At 38.1% G+C, this 13,881-nt stretch overlaps 2 gene segments (V, D, J or C); both read right to left on the reverse strand.

The window, feature by feature from the left end:
- Nucleotides 1–6,257: 6,257 nt before the first annotated feature.
- On the reverse strand, nt 6,258–7,754 carry LOC110485214. The segment is given in 3 exon segments: nt 6,258–6,302; nt 7,285–7,619; nt 7,712–7,754. Coding segments are annotated over 3 exon segments (423 nt in total).
- Nucleotides 7,755–8,698: 944 nt separating this feature from the next.
- Nucleotides 8,699–9,251, reverse strand: LOC110486756. The segment is given in 2 exon segments: nt 8,699–9,024; nt 9,117–9,251. Coding segments are annotated over 2 exon segments (354 nt in total).
- Between the last annotated feature and the right edge of the window lie 4,630 nt (nt 9,252–13,881).

The raw sequence follows: 13,881 nt of genomic DNA on the forward strand, positions 1-13,881 counted from the left end.
AATAAGCTTTTTTGTACTTATGGAACATTGATTTTATGGGATCTTTTATTTCAGCTCATGAAACATGGGACCAACACTTTACATGTTGCATTTATATATTTGTTCGGTGTAGATCCTTGAGTGACACCAATAATTGGTATATTCAATTATTATATATGATTAATAATTATATATCCAGTACCAGTCAAAAGTTTGGACACACCTACTATTTCAAGGGTTTGGCTTTATTTTTTTTATTTTTTTACAATTTTCTACATCAAAACTATGAAATAAAACATGTGGAATCATGTAGTAACCAAAAAAGTGTTAAACATATCAAAATATATTTTAGTATTGAGATTCTTCAAAGTAACCACTCTTTTCCTTGATGACAGCTTCGTACACTCTTGGCATTCTCTCAACCAGCTTCATGAGGTAGTCACCTGGAATGAATTTCAATTAACAGGTGTGCCTTGTTAAAAGTTAATTGTGGAATTTATTTTCTACTTAATGCTTTTGAGCAAATCAGTTGTGTTGTGACATGGTAGGGGTGGTATACAGAAGATAGCCCTATTTGGAAGAAGATCAAGTCCAAAATATGGCAAGAACAGCTCAAATAAGAAAAGATAAATGACAATCCATCATTAAGTTAAGACATGAAGGTCAGTCAACACGAAAATTTCAAGAACTTTTCAAGTTTCTTAAAGTGCAGTAACAAAAATCAGCAAGCGCTATGATGAAACTGGCACTCATGAGTACCGCCACAGGAGAGGAAGACTCAGTTACCTCTGCTGCAGCAGATAAGTTAATTAGAGTTAACTGCACCTCAGATTGCAGCCCAAAAAATGATTCACAGAGTTCAGGTAAGGGACACATCTGAACATCAACTGTTCAGAAAAGACTGAGTAATTCATGCCTGCGTGGTCAAATTGCTGCAAAGAAACCAATTCTAGAGGACTCCAATAAGAAGAAGAGACTTGCTTGGGCCAAGAAACACGAGCAATGGAAATTAGACTGGTGAAAATATGTCCTTTGGCCTGATGAGTCCAAATTTTTGATTTATTTTGTTCCAACCGCTGTGTCTTTGTGAGAAGCAGAGTTGGTGAACGGATGATCTCCTCATGTGTGGTTCCCACCGTGAAGCATGTAGGAGGAGGTTTGATGGTGTGGGGGTGCTTTGCTGGTGACACAGTCTGTGATATATTTAGAATTCTGGGCACACTTAACCAGCATGGCTACAGTACCACATCATTCTGCAGTGATGCACAAACCCAACTGGTTTGCGCTTAGTGGGACTATCATTTGTTTTTCAACAGGACAATGACCCAACACACCTCCAGGCTGTCTAAGGTCAATTTGACCAAGAAGGAGAGTGAGTGAGTGCTGCATCAGAATACCTGGTCTCCACAATCACAAGACCTCAACCCAGTTGAGATGGTTTGGAATTATTTTGACTGCAGATTGAAGGAAAAGCAGCCAACAAGTGCTCAGCATTTGTGGGAACACCTTCAAGACTGTTGGAAAAGCTTTCCAGGTGATGCTGGTTGAGAGAATGCCAACACTTTTTTTGGTTACTAGATGAGTCCATGTGTTATTTCATAGTTTTGATGTCTTCACTATTATTATACAATATAGAAAATGGTACAAAATAAAGAAAAACCCTTGAATGACTAGGTGTGTCCAAACATTTGACTGGTACCTAATTTCAAAATGATATGAGAAGAACAATATTGGCAGGGCAATTCAAGCATAGGCAATATGCAGTGATAATGTGTGTTAATAATGTTTTGGGCCAATACCCTACTGCAGCCTTTCTTAAAGTATCAGTCATGACCTAAAGTGTTATTGGTGGGTGGTGAAGTGTCATAGTAAACATATAATTATTTCATTAATTATTGGAATTGATTTGGCCATGTGCAACTTTGCTCTCTGTTCAATGCCCTCTCAGCTTATCAGTGTTGTCTGCATTATTAACAGTATTCGTTAATGCAAGACCTGCATTAACTAATACTGAACAATGAGGACTCTATAGTTTAATACTTATGTTGGTGTTCATTCACGGTATGTGTGTGAGTCTGTTTTGTCCACTAGAATTGTTCTCAAACAGGCTTTTTCAACTAGTATTAATTGTAACCATTATAACTCAATAACAACAGATTTATGCCCTACAGATTAATAAAATGGGATTTTTGTTTTAGATTCTGTCTCTCACAGTTGAAGTGTACATATGATAAAAATAACAGACCTCAAAATGCTTTGTAAGTAGGAAAACCTACAAAATCGGCAATGTATCAAACACTTGTTCTCCCCACTGTATAGCCAATAACGTTCCAACCGGAGCATTCGTTTTTGTCTGCAGAGTCATGGAACGCATCAACAGTACTTTGCGCAACCAGGAACTGGCATTCTGACAGTCCACTGACTCATTCCCCTCCCATCCGGTCATACATCACACTAAAGGCTTCATTCCGCGCTCTCCTGACTGTTGACATCTAGTGGAAGGCATAGGAAGTGCGAACAGATCCATATCTTGTTTGGATGTGGATAGGCGATGACTTGAAATTCGACCAGCCCTAGAATTTCCACTTCCTGTTTGGAAGTTTGCCTGCCCTATGAGTTCTGTTATACTCACAGACCTAATTCAAACAGTTTTAGAAACTTCCGAGTGTTTTCTATCCAATAGTAATAATAATATGCATATATTTACATCTAGGACAGAGTAGGATGCAGTTCACTATGGGCACGCAATTCATCCAATGTGAAAATGCTGCCCCCTATCCCTAACAAGTTTAAAGAGCTTGGACAATTCCAGAAAATGATGTCATGGCTTTAGAAGCGTCTGCTAGGCTAATTGATATCATCTGAGTCAATTGGAGGTGTACCTGTGGATGTATTTCAAGGCATACCTTCAAACTCAGTGCCTCTTTGCTTAACATAATGGGAAAATCAAAAGAAATCAGCCAAGACCTCAGAAATAAAATTGTAGACCTCCACAAGTCTGGTTCATCCTTGGGAGCAATTTCCAAATGCCTGAAGGTACCACGTTCATCTGTACAAACAATATTATGCAAGTATAAACACTATGAGACCATGCAGTCGTCATACTGCTCAGGAAGAAGACGCGTTCTGTCTCCTAGAGGTGAAAGTACTTTGGTGCGAAAAATGCAAATCAATCCCAGAACAACAGCAAATGACCTTGTGAAGATGCTGGAGGAAACAGGTACAAAAGTATCTATAGTCACAGTAAAACGAGTCCTATATCGACTAACCTGAAAGGCCGCTCAGCACGGAAGAAGCCACTGCTCCAAAACTGCAAAATAATTTTGGAAGCATTTCTGTGTTGAAGATTGACAAATAATTTGGTGCATTTTTCCCCATATTCCATCCAGTTCGCTTTATTTGTATAATATATTACACTGGGTATTTCTTGAATAAGTTCCTGCATTTTGTAAAGTTTTTGTGCCTCTATAGGCCAGTTTTTATTGCTATCTAAATGTACTGTTATTCCTTTCCTTTATTAATATGGACTCTTTTGATCTACCTGCCGCCACTCCCCCAGTACTCCCTCTCCCTCTCCCTCTGTGATTGTGTGGGCAGAGACAGGTGTGCTGGAGTCAGAGCAGATCCCCACCAGCTGCAACCTGTTCCATAATCAAGACCTCTACATAATCAAGACCTCTACAGTCCTGCCACTTCCACACTGCCAGATTGTAATCAGTCTGTCTACGGTCCTAGCCGTTTGTTACTATTCAGATCCTGTTATCCGTTTGGACCCGTTTTCCCTTTTCCTCTCCTCTACAGTTCTGCCCACTCTGACTCTGGTCCCTGTTTCCAGTCCCACTTCTCGTCATCCTGCTACTCTGTCCTGGATTCCCCATTCTACTACTCCATTGGATTCCCTTAAAGACCTGCTTACCCTGTCTCAACCCCTCTCGCTCCAGCCTCAGCCTCCGCTCCTGGTTTCCAACAACCCGCCCGAGCTTCCCATGACCTGCACTCCATCTCCCCCTGTGTCTCAATAAATACCTTGGTTACTTCATCCTTGTCTCCTCCTCTGAGTCTGCTCTTGGGTTCCCCTGTTCCACTCTGCGTAACAGTATGACCGGGCCAAAAAGATTAACCCAGCAGACTCTGCTACTCTCTACCAAACCCTCGTCAACCAAGGCGCCCTGCTCGAGCAACATGACCAAGCCCTGAAGACCCTTCTGGAAAACATCAAGAAGTTTTCAAAGAGCTTGTACGACCTACAGGGCCGACCCTTCGCACAGAGCTCACGACCAGTTCCAAGTCCTTCTCCTCCGCTCCGGGAGCCATTTGTTCCGACTCCCGAGCATTACGATGGCAACCTCGGAGTGTGCAGAGCTTTTTTGGTTCAATGTTCATAGTAGTATTTGAGCAACAGCCCTACTCTTATGCCATTCGAACGGGCCAAGATTTACTTTCTGATTGGCTGCCTCAGTGGAGCAGCACTTTCCTGGGCCACAGCGGTGTGGGAGAGACAGTCCCCCATCCGCATCTCTTACTCCAGATTCACGGAGGAGATGAAGAAAGTCTTAGACCACCCGGTCTGTGGTAAGGATGCCGCTAAACGACTCCTATCCCTCCGTCAAGGCCCCCATTGTGTTGCTGAGATGGCATGTGAGTGGCACCTTCACCGCTGAGAGCGTCTGGAATGAGGAGGCCCTTGAAAATCCCTTCAGCTCTTTTAACCTTATTATAAACATTAAACATTTTTGAACTTACATGTACATGTCTATTATTACTGTGTATGGACAGTAATGTATCAGTATTGTATCATCATGACAAACTCCAGACTCGTCAGTTCCATTATTCAGTGATAGTTAGTGCAGGGCCCTCTGTAATGTCAGTCCAAGCTGCCTATAATGAGAAGTCCAGAGCTGACTGTCTGATTATAAAGGGATGAAGGGGAGGAAGACTTTTAATAGCCCTCTGGAGGTTTAAATAGAGACTAAGAGGGAGAGATATTCTTATAAGGTTTATATTGGCAGCATGTTTCTCAGAACAGCACAGAATGACAGAATCTATTGGGATTAATACAATAAACTTGTCCCATACTTGTTCCATTGCTCTTTAACATAAATGATCATCGCTGTTCTATATGAGAGCATCTTGATTGTCTTCATCACTTTTTGGTATGGCAACAGCACCGCCCTTGATCGCATGGTGCTACAGGGGGTGGTTTGGACAGCCCAGTACATTACTGGGGCTGAGACCCCTGCCATCCAGGACCTCTGTGAAAAGAAGGCCTGGAAAATATATAAAATAAATTGTTAAATGCTCCAACCACCAAAGCCACATATTGTTCTCTCTGCTTCCGCTTGGCAGTCAGTAACGATGCATCAAGTCTGACACAAACACGGTCCTGAACAGCTTCTATCCCCAAGCCATAAGATTGCTAAATAGCTAACAGAATGCCTAGAGTATCCCTGCACATTGTAAATATGGTCTTGGAACTTAATGTATATACAGTAGCTTCTCTTCTTTCCTGTGATCTTCATAATCCTTGTTTTTACATCTTGTGTGTTTTTGTTCTAAATTATGTTATTTTTTGTGCTACAATGCTATTGATTACTGCATTGTTAGGTTTGGAGCTTGCAAGAAAGGCATTACACTGTTCTTGTGCACGTAACTTAATTCTGTTTCCTGAAATTTGAAATCTGGTTTCACGCAATTAAGTTCCCCAAATTGAAAGACATGACTAAATGAATGGTTTTAGCTGCTAGAGATTGATAAATATATGGCAGATTGACTGCATATACTAAAACTGTTGTGGGCTTATTTGACATTGTCAACTCACTTTGAATGGCTATAAAGTTTTCAGTCAAAGTTTCATCATGATATTCATACAGTTATCTTGACAGGTTGCCAGGAATATGTAATGCTTTTCAAGTTATACATACATTTTTTATATTTGGGTTATAATTTACAGTAGGATGTGTTTACTCCATCCTATAGTGTTGGTGGGGCCATGGGATTGATGTTAACAGAGACTGGAGCTGAGGGTTTTGTACAGCTGCTTCACCAGCTCCAGTCACTGTGTCTGTCCAGCACAATAATAAACATCAGAGTCCTCTGCTCTCAGAATCTTGGCCTCTAAGAACTGTGTGTTTATGGAGACATCCTCAGTCAGGGTGAACCAGCCTTTCAGGCAGTCTGAGCAGGTAGCAGAGCCTGAACCATAATTATACCAATCAACTCTAGTCTTTTTCCTGGTTGCTGCCTTATCCAGTTTATATCCAGATGTTTTTCATGATAATTTAACAGTCTCCTTGACTGATCCAGTCTGACATCACAACAAACACCTGCAAAACAAAAACATTTTAATATTCAGTTGAAGATGTGGCATTTACACTAATATATTGAGTTTAACCATGATTCTCAGACATTCTTCAGTCACCATGTAGTGTTTTACCTTACTGTCCATGGACATCACCATGACAACTAAACTCCAGAGGCTCATCAGTTCCATTGTTCAGTATTAGCTCATTGTAATGTTTAACTTACTGTATATGACTACTAAACTCCAGACAGTCCTCATTGTTCAGTGATAGTCAGGTTAGTGCAGGACTTGTTGTAATGTCAGTCCAAGCTGGCTATAATGAATATTCCAGAGCTGTGTCTGATTATAATGGTATAAAGGGGAGGGAGACTTTGCATAGAACGCCCTCTAGAGGTTTAAATGGAGACTAAGACAGAGATATCATCTGCTCTACTCCTTGGTTCCCTCCCTCCCCTCCATCTTTCATTCTTCTCTCTGTTTTTCAGATTTTTCATAAGCGGTATTCACACTAGATGTGTGTTTTTTCTTCTTATACAATGCTGAATGAGCTAAGAAACAGGAATATTTCCCAATGTGGGACAATACAATTAGTATTGAAATATATGTATCTCTTACTGCTCATCCCCTCTTGGGAATCTGTTGTGGAGTTCCCCAGGGATCTATAATTAATCCATTACTGTTTTTAGTTTGAGTGTATTTCTGTTTGATGATCAAATTAATATAATTCTGTCTGATAAAGATGCTCAAAACATAATAGCTAATATGAAGTCTGAGTTGCATAAAAGGTACTTCTGAGTAATTGTAAATAGTATGTTTTCACTGTTTATAATGTGTGTGGATGTTTTATGTGGATAACATTGATATCAGTGGACATTGTGTTTTCCACTGCTGTTGAGTAGTGTTTGTGTGTATATGGGTGTGTGTGTGTGTGTGTGTGTGTGTGTGTGTGTGTGTGTGTGCTTAAATAACTGATACGCTAATTGCCCGTTTTTGTATGGCGATACAAGCTTCTTTGTCACTGTGTCTCTGGCACAATAATAAACAGCAGAGTCTTTGGTCTTCAGGCTTTTTACCTCGAGGTACAGCTGGTTTTTGGAGCTGTCTTTGGTGATGGTGAACTGACCATGTAGAGATTGGGCAAATATAGTGCCAGTGCCACTGTCAATGAGCCCAATCCACTCAAACCACTCAAACCTCAAGCCCAAACCTTTCCCAGGTTTCTGATGGATCCAGTGTAACCAGCTCAGGGGTAGTCCAGACACAGCATAGGCCAGTGTTACTGACTCTCCAGGGCTCTTCACCACTGGCTCAGAGGAGGTGAGTGACTGTCCCTGAACAGCTGAAAAACAAACAGAGTTTAGATGACTATCACCCACCATCCAATTAGAACAGCTCCTCTCCTGTCTCCTACACTGGAAACACATAACTCACCTGAGATGAGAGCCAGGAGGAACATGCATTCTAGAAATCTCATTGTGGGACGGATCTAAAATTCTGTAAAAGTAGAAGCACAGACTGGGAGTGGTCGTCGTGACTGAGGGAGATGGTCTGTGGAGGGCAGTTATATCAGACTAAAATACTACGTATATTGGCACTGTTGAGAAAAGTTTTGGTGAAGACTCAAGGTGTTCATGTAATATTGACATAGATACTTATTGTGCCAGTGTATCAATAAGAAGTTTTGGATCCTTGAAACGCGCTATATACAGTGCATTCGGAAAGTATTCAGACCCCTTTACTTTTTCCACAATTTGTCACGTTAAAGCCTTATTCTAAAAATTATACAATGATTTTTTTCCCTCAAAAATCTATATACAGTACCCCATAATGACAAAGTGAAAACAGATATTTATCAAATTTAAAAACATAAATACCTTTCTTCATTATCTCCCCTCCCTGTCCTTTATTCTGCTCGCTGAATTTCAGATTTTACATTTTGGATGTTCAGACTAGATATGTTTGATATTATATAGTGCTGAACAACTGCACAAAAACAAGACCATTTCCCTATGTGGAACAATACAAGTTGTATTGAATTAGATATATCTCTTACTGCTAAACCCTGTTGTGAATCTATGGGGAGTTCCTATAAGGACCTATAATTGTTCCATTACTCTTTTTAGTTTCAGTATATTTCTGTTTGCTGATCACATTAATTGAATTCTGTCCGAAACAAATATTCAAAATGTAATTGCTAATATAAACTAAATTCTGTAAAGTTGACTTTGAGTTTATGTAAATAATGTGCTTTTCACTGTTGTAATGTGTGTGGATTATTTTATGGGGATAATACTGATATCAGTGTTTTTTCCATTACTTTTGAGACCTTCTACTCTCTCATAGAGGGTGTGTCTGAGCAACAGATGCGCCTCATTGCCTCTCATACAGTGATCAGTGTCGATCAGTTTTTGTACGGTGCTGCAGCCTCCTGTGTCACTGTGTGTCTCTGGCACAATAATAAACAGCAGAGTCTTCAGTCTTCAGACTTTTCATCTCTAAGTACAGCTGGTTTTTGGAGGTGTCTTTGGTGATGGTGAACTGGCCCTGGAGAGACTGGGCATAATAAGCAGTGGTTCCAGTGTCAATGAATCCAATCCACTCCAATCCTTTCCCTGGTTTCTGACGGATCCAGTGCATGTAGTAGCTACCCATGGAGAATCCAGACACAGTACAGGACAGTGTTACTGACTCACTAGGTCTCTTCACGACTGGCTCAGAGGAGGTGAGTGACTGCCCCTGAACAACTGAAAAACAAACAGAGTTTAGATGACTATCACCCACCAGCCAATTAGAACAGCTCCTTTCCTGTCTCCTACACTGGAAACACATAACTCACCTGAGATGAGAGCCAGGAGGAACATGCATTCTAGAACTCTCATTGTGTTACGGATCTAAAATTCTGTAAAAGAAGCACAGACTGGGAGGGGTCGTCGTGACTGAGGGAGATGGTCTGTGGAGGGCAGTTATATCAGACTATTGAAATGGGAGGAGACCTTGGGTCTATGTGAACAGAAACACATTTGCATCTCAATGGTGTTACATGTTTCTCCCCGTAGATCTAGTGGTCTAAAATACTATGTATACTGGTACTGTTGTGAAAAGTTTTGGTGAAAACTCAAGGTGTACATGTAATAGTGACATAGCCACTTATTGTGCCAGTGTATCAATAAGAAGTTTTATTTTTATGGAGCAGTTCTTTGATTGATATTATTATATTATATTGAATCAATGGCGGCCATATGTGGCACTTGTGTTTGATTCACATGGGTCTTCAGTTATTGTACAGGTCCGGTCCTGGTTTGTATCACTGTGGGGTCTTTGAGCACTGTGCTGCTGTCAGAGTCTCTGGTGATACTGAACTGCTTTTCCTGCTTTTCCTGCAGGTTGTCGTATCCTACCTGTACAGTAGCTGGTACTGGTAACATTTTTAGACATATGGAATTGTTTTAAGACCTTCATACTATGGATAATTTAGCTATTTGATTTGCATCATGCTGTGGGGATGTTTTTCAGCGGCAGGGACTGGAAGACTAGTCAGGATCAAGGAAAAGATCCTTGATGAAAACCTTGAGTGGCCCAGTCAGAGCCCCGACTTGAACCCGATCAAACATCTCTGGAGAAACCTGAAAGTAGCTGTGCACCAACACTCCCCATCCAACCTGACAGCTTGAGAGGATCTGCAGAGAAGAATAGGAATAACTCCCCAAAAATACAGGTGTGCCAAGATAGCAATGTCACACCCAAGAACACTCAAGGCTGTAACTGTAATTGCTGCCAAAGGTGCTTCAACAAAGCACTGAGTAATGAGTCAAAAATACTTATGTAAATGTGATATTTCCATTTGATTTCATATATTTGCAAAAAAAAAAGTTTTGCTTTGTCATTATGTGGTATTTTGTGCAGATTGAGGAAAAAAAGCAATTTTATCAACTTTGAATGACGCTGTAATGTAATAAAATGTGAAAAAGTCCAGGGGTCTAGTGTGTCAATCGACTCTAGGGGGTTAAATAATATCCAGAGACCTTAAAGGAGAGGGTTAGGGACTGTCCAGGCTGCAGGGTCATAGAGCCTGGCTGTGTGAGTTCAGTCTGAAAAAACACACCTCTAAAACCAAACAAAAAAACAGTATAGAACTTTTAGTGAATCATGTTATCCAATTGATTTGACAGAATATTCCTCCACAGTTTTTTGTCCATGTATCGGTCCATAGAAACTCACTGGAGGCCCTTGCCAGCAGCGTCGCAGGAAACATGTTTATGTTGAAGTTAGACTGGTGTCACGATCGTCGTAGTGAGGAGACCAAGGCGCAGCGTGATGATAATGCATCTTCTTTTTTATAATGAAGAATACTGAACAAACTATACAACAATAACAAAATGACAGTGAACGCTATACGACACTAGTGCTGACATGCAACATCACATAGACAATAACCCACAAAACCAAAATGGAAAATGGCAACCTAAATAGGATCCCCAATCAAGGACAACGATAAACAGCTGTCTCTGATTGGGAACCAATTCAGGCCACCATAGACCTACATTACCTAGACAATACCAAAACCCCATAGAAAAAACAAAAAGCCCTAGACAAGACAAAAACACCCATACCACCCTCGTCACACCCTGACCTAACCAAAACAATAAAGAAAACAAAGATCACTAAGGTCAGGGCGTGACACGCACTCAGGGCGAGTGAGGAGAGGAGGAACAGGATGTACTGGACTCTGGAGGCGCACTGGAGGCCTGGTGCGTGGTGCCGGAACTGATGGTACCGGGCTGAGAACACGCACCTCAGGGTGAGTGCGGAGAGGAGGAACAGTTGCCATTTTCCAGCATCATTATGAATGGTTTAAAGGTTAAACTATTAAAGGTTAAACCATTCATAATGATGCTGACTAAATAATAACTATTAATAAAGGTTAAACCATTCATAATGATGCTGACTAAATAACAACTATTGAAGGTTAAACCATTCATAATGATGCTGACTAAATAACAACTATTGAAGGTTAAACCATTCATAATGATGCTGACTAAATAACAACTATTACATGTTAAACCATTCATAATGACGCTGACTAAATAACAACTATTGAAGGTTAAACCATTCATAATGATGCTGACTAAATAACAACTATTACATGTTAAACAATTCATAATGATGCTGACTAAATAACAACTATTAAAGGATAAACCATTCATAATGATGCTGACTAAATAATAACTATTACATGTTAAACCATTCATAATGATGCTGACTAAATAATAACTATTAATAAAGGTTAAACCATTCATAATGATGCTGACTAAATAACAACTATTAAAAGGTTAAACCATTCATAATGATGCTGACTAAATAACAACTATTAAAGGTTAAACCATTCATAATGATGCTGACTAAATAACAACTATTACATGTTAAACCATTCATAATGATGCTGACTAAATAACAACTATTACATGTTAAACCATTCATAATGATGCTGACTAAATAACAACTATTACATGTTAAACCATTCATAATGATGCTGACTAAATAACAACTATTACATGTTAAACCATTCATAATGATGCTGACTAAATAACAACTATTACATGTTAAACCATTCATAATGATGCTGACTAAATAACAACTATTAAAAGGTTAAACCATTCATAATGATGCTGACTAAATAACAACTATTAAAGGTTAAACCATTCATAATGATGCTGACTAAATAACAACTATTAAAAGGTTAAACCATTCATAATGATGCTGACTAAATAACAACTATTACATGTTAAACCATTCATAATGATGCTGACTAAATAACAACTATTGAAGGTTAAACCATTCATAATGATTCTGACTAAATAACAACTATTAAAGGATAAACCATTCATAATGATGCTGACTAAATAACAACTATTAAATGTTTAACCATTCATAATGATGCTGACTAAATAACAACTATTAAAGGTTAAACCATTCATAATGATGCTGACTAAATAACAACTATTGAAGGTTAAACCATTCATTATGATGCTGACTAAATAACAACTATTAAAGGATAAACCATTCATAATGATGCTGACTAAATAACAACTATTAAAGGTTAAACCATTCATAATGATGCTGACTAAATAACAACTATTAAATGTTTAACCATTCATAATGACGCTGACTAAATAACAACTATTGAAGGTTAAACCATTCATAATGATGCTGACTAAATAACAACTATTAAAGGATAAACCATTCATAATGATGCTGACTAAATAACAACTATTAAAGGTTAAACCATTCATAATGATGCTGACTAAATAACAACTATTAAATGTTTAACCATTCATAATGACGCTGACTAAATAACAACTATTGAAGGTTAAACCATTCATAATGATGCTGACTAAATAACAACTATTAAAGGATAAACCATTCATAATGATGCTGACTAAATAACAACTATTAAAGGTTAAACCATTCATAATGATGCTGACTAAATAACAACTATTAAATGTTTAACCATTCATAATGATGCTGACTAAATAACAACTATTGAAGGTTAAACCATTCATAATAACGCTGACTAAATAACAACTATTAAAGGATAAACCATTCATAATGATGCTGACTAAATAACAACTATTAAAGGTTAAACCATTCATAATGATGCTGACTAAATAACAACTATTAAATGTTTATCCATTCATAATGACGCTGATTAAATAACAACTATTGAAGGTTAAACCATTCATAATGACGCTGACTAAATAACAACTATTGAAGGTTAAACCATTCATAATGATGCTGACTAAATAACAACTATTGAAGGTTAAACCATTCATAATGATGCTGACTAAATAATAACTATTAATAAAGGTTAAACCATTCATAATGATGCTGACTAAATAACAACTATTAAAAGGTTAAACCATTCATAATGATGCTGACTAAATAACAACTATTAAAGGTTAAACCATTCATAATGATGCTGACTAAATAACAACTATTACATGTTAAACCATTCATAATGATGCTGACTAAATAACAACTATTACATGTTAAACCATTCATAATGATGCTGACTAAATAACAACTATTAAAAGGTTAAACCATTCATAATGATGCTGACTAAATAACAACTATTAAAGGTTAAACCATTCATAATGATGCTGACTAAATAACAACTATTACATGTTAAACCATTCATAATGATGCTGACTAAATAACAACTATTACATGTTAAACCATTCATAATGATGCTGACTAAATAACAACTATTACATGTTAAACCATTCATAATGATGCTGACTAAATAACAACTATTGAAGGTTAAACCATTCATAATGATTCTGACTAAATAACAACTATTAAAGGATAAACCATTCATAATGATGCTGACTAAATAACAACTATTAAATGTTTAACCATTCATAATGATGCTGACTAAATAACAACTATTAAAGGTTAAACCATTCATAATGATGCTGACTAAATAACAACTATTGAAGGTTAAACCATTCATAATGATGCTGACTAAATAACAACTATTAAATGATAAACCATTCATAATGATGCTGACTAAATAACAACTATTAAAGGTTAAACCATTCATA

The sequence above is a fragment of the Oncorhynchus mykiss genome, chromosome 13 (assembly GCF_013265735.2).
Source record: "Oncorhynchus mykiss isolate Arlee chromosome 13, USDA_OmykA_1.1, whole genome shotgun sequence".
Lineage (NCBI taxonomy): Eukaryota > Metazoa > Chordata > Actinopteri > Salmoniformes > Salmonidae > Oncorhynchus > Oncorhynchus mykiss.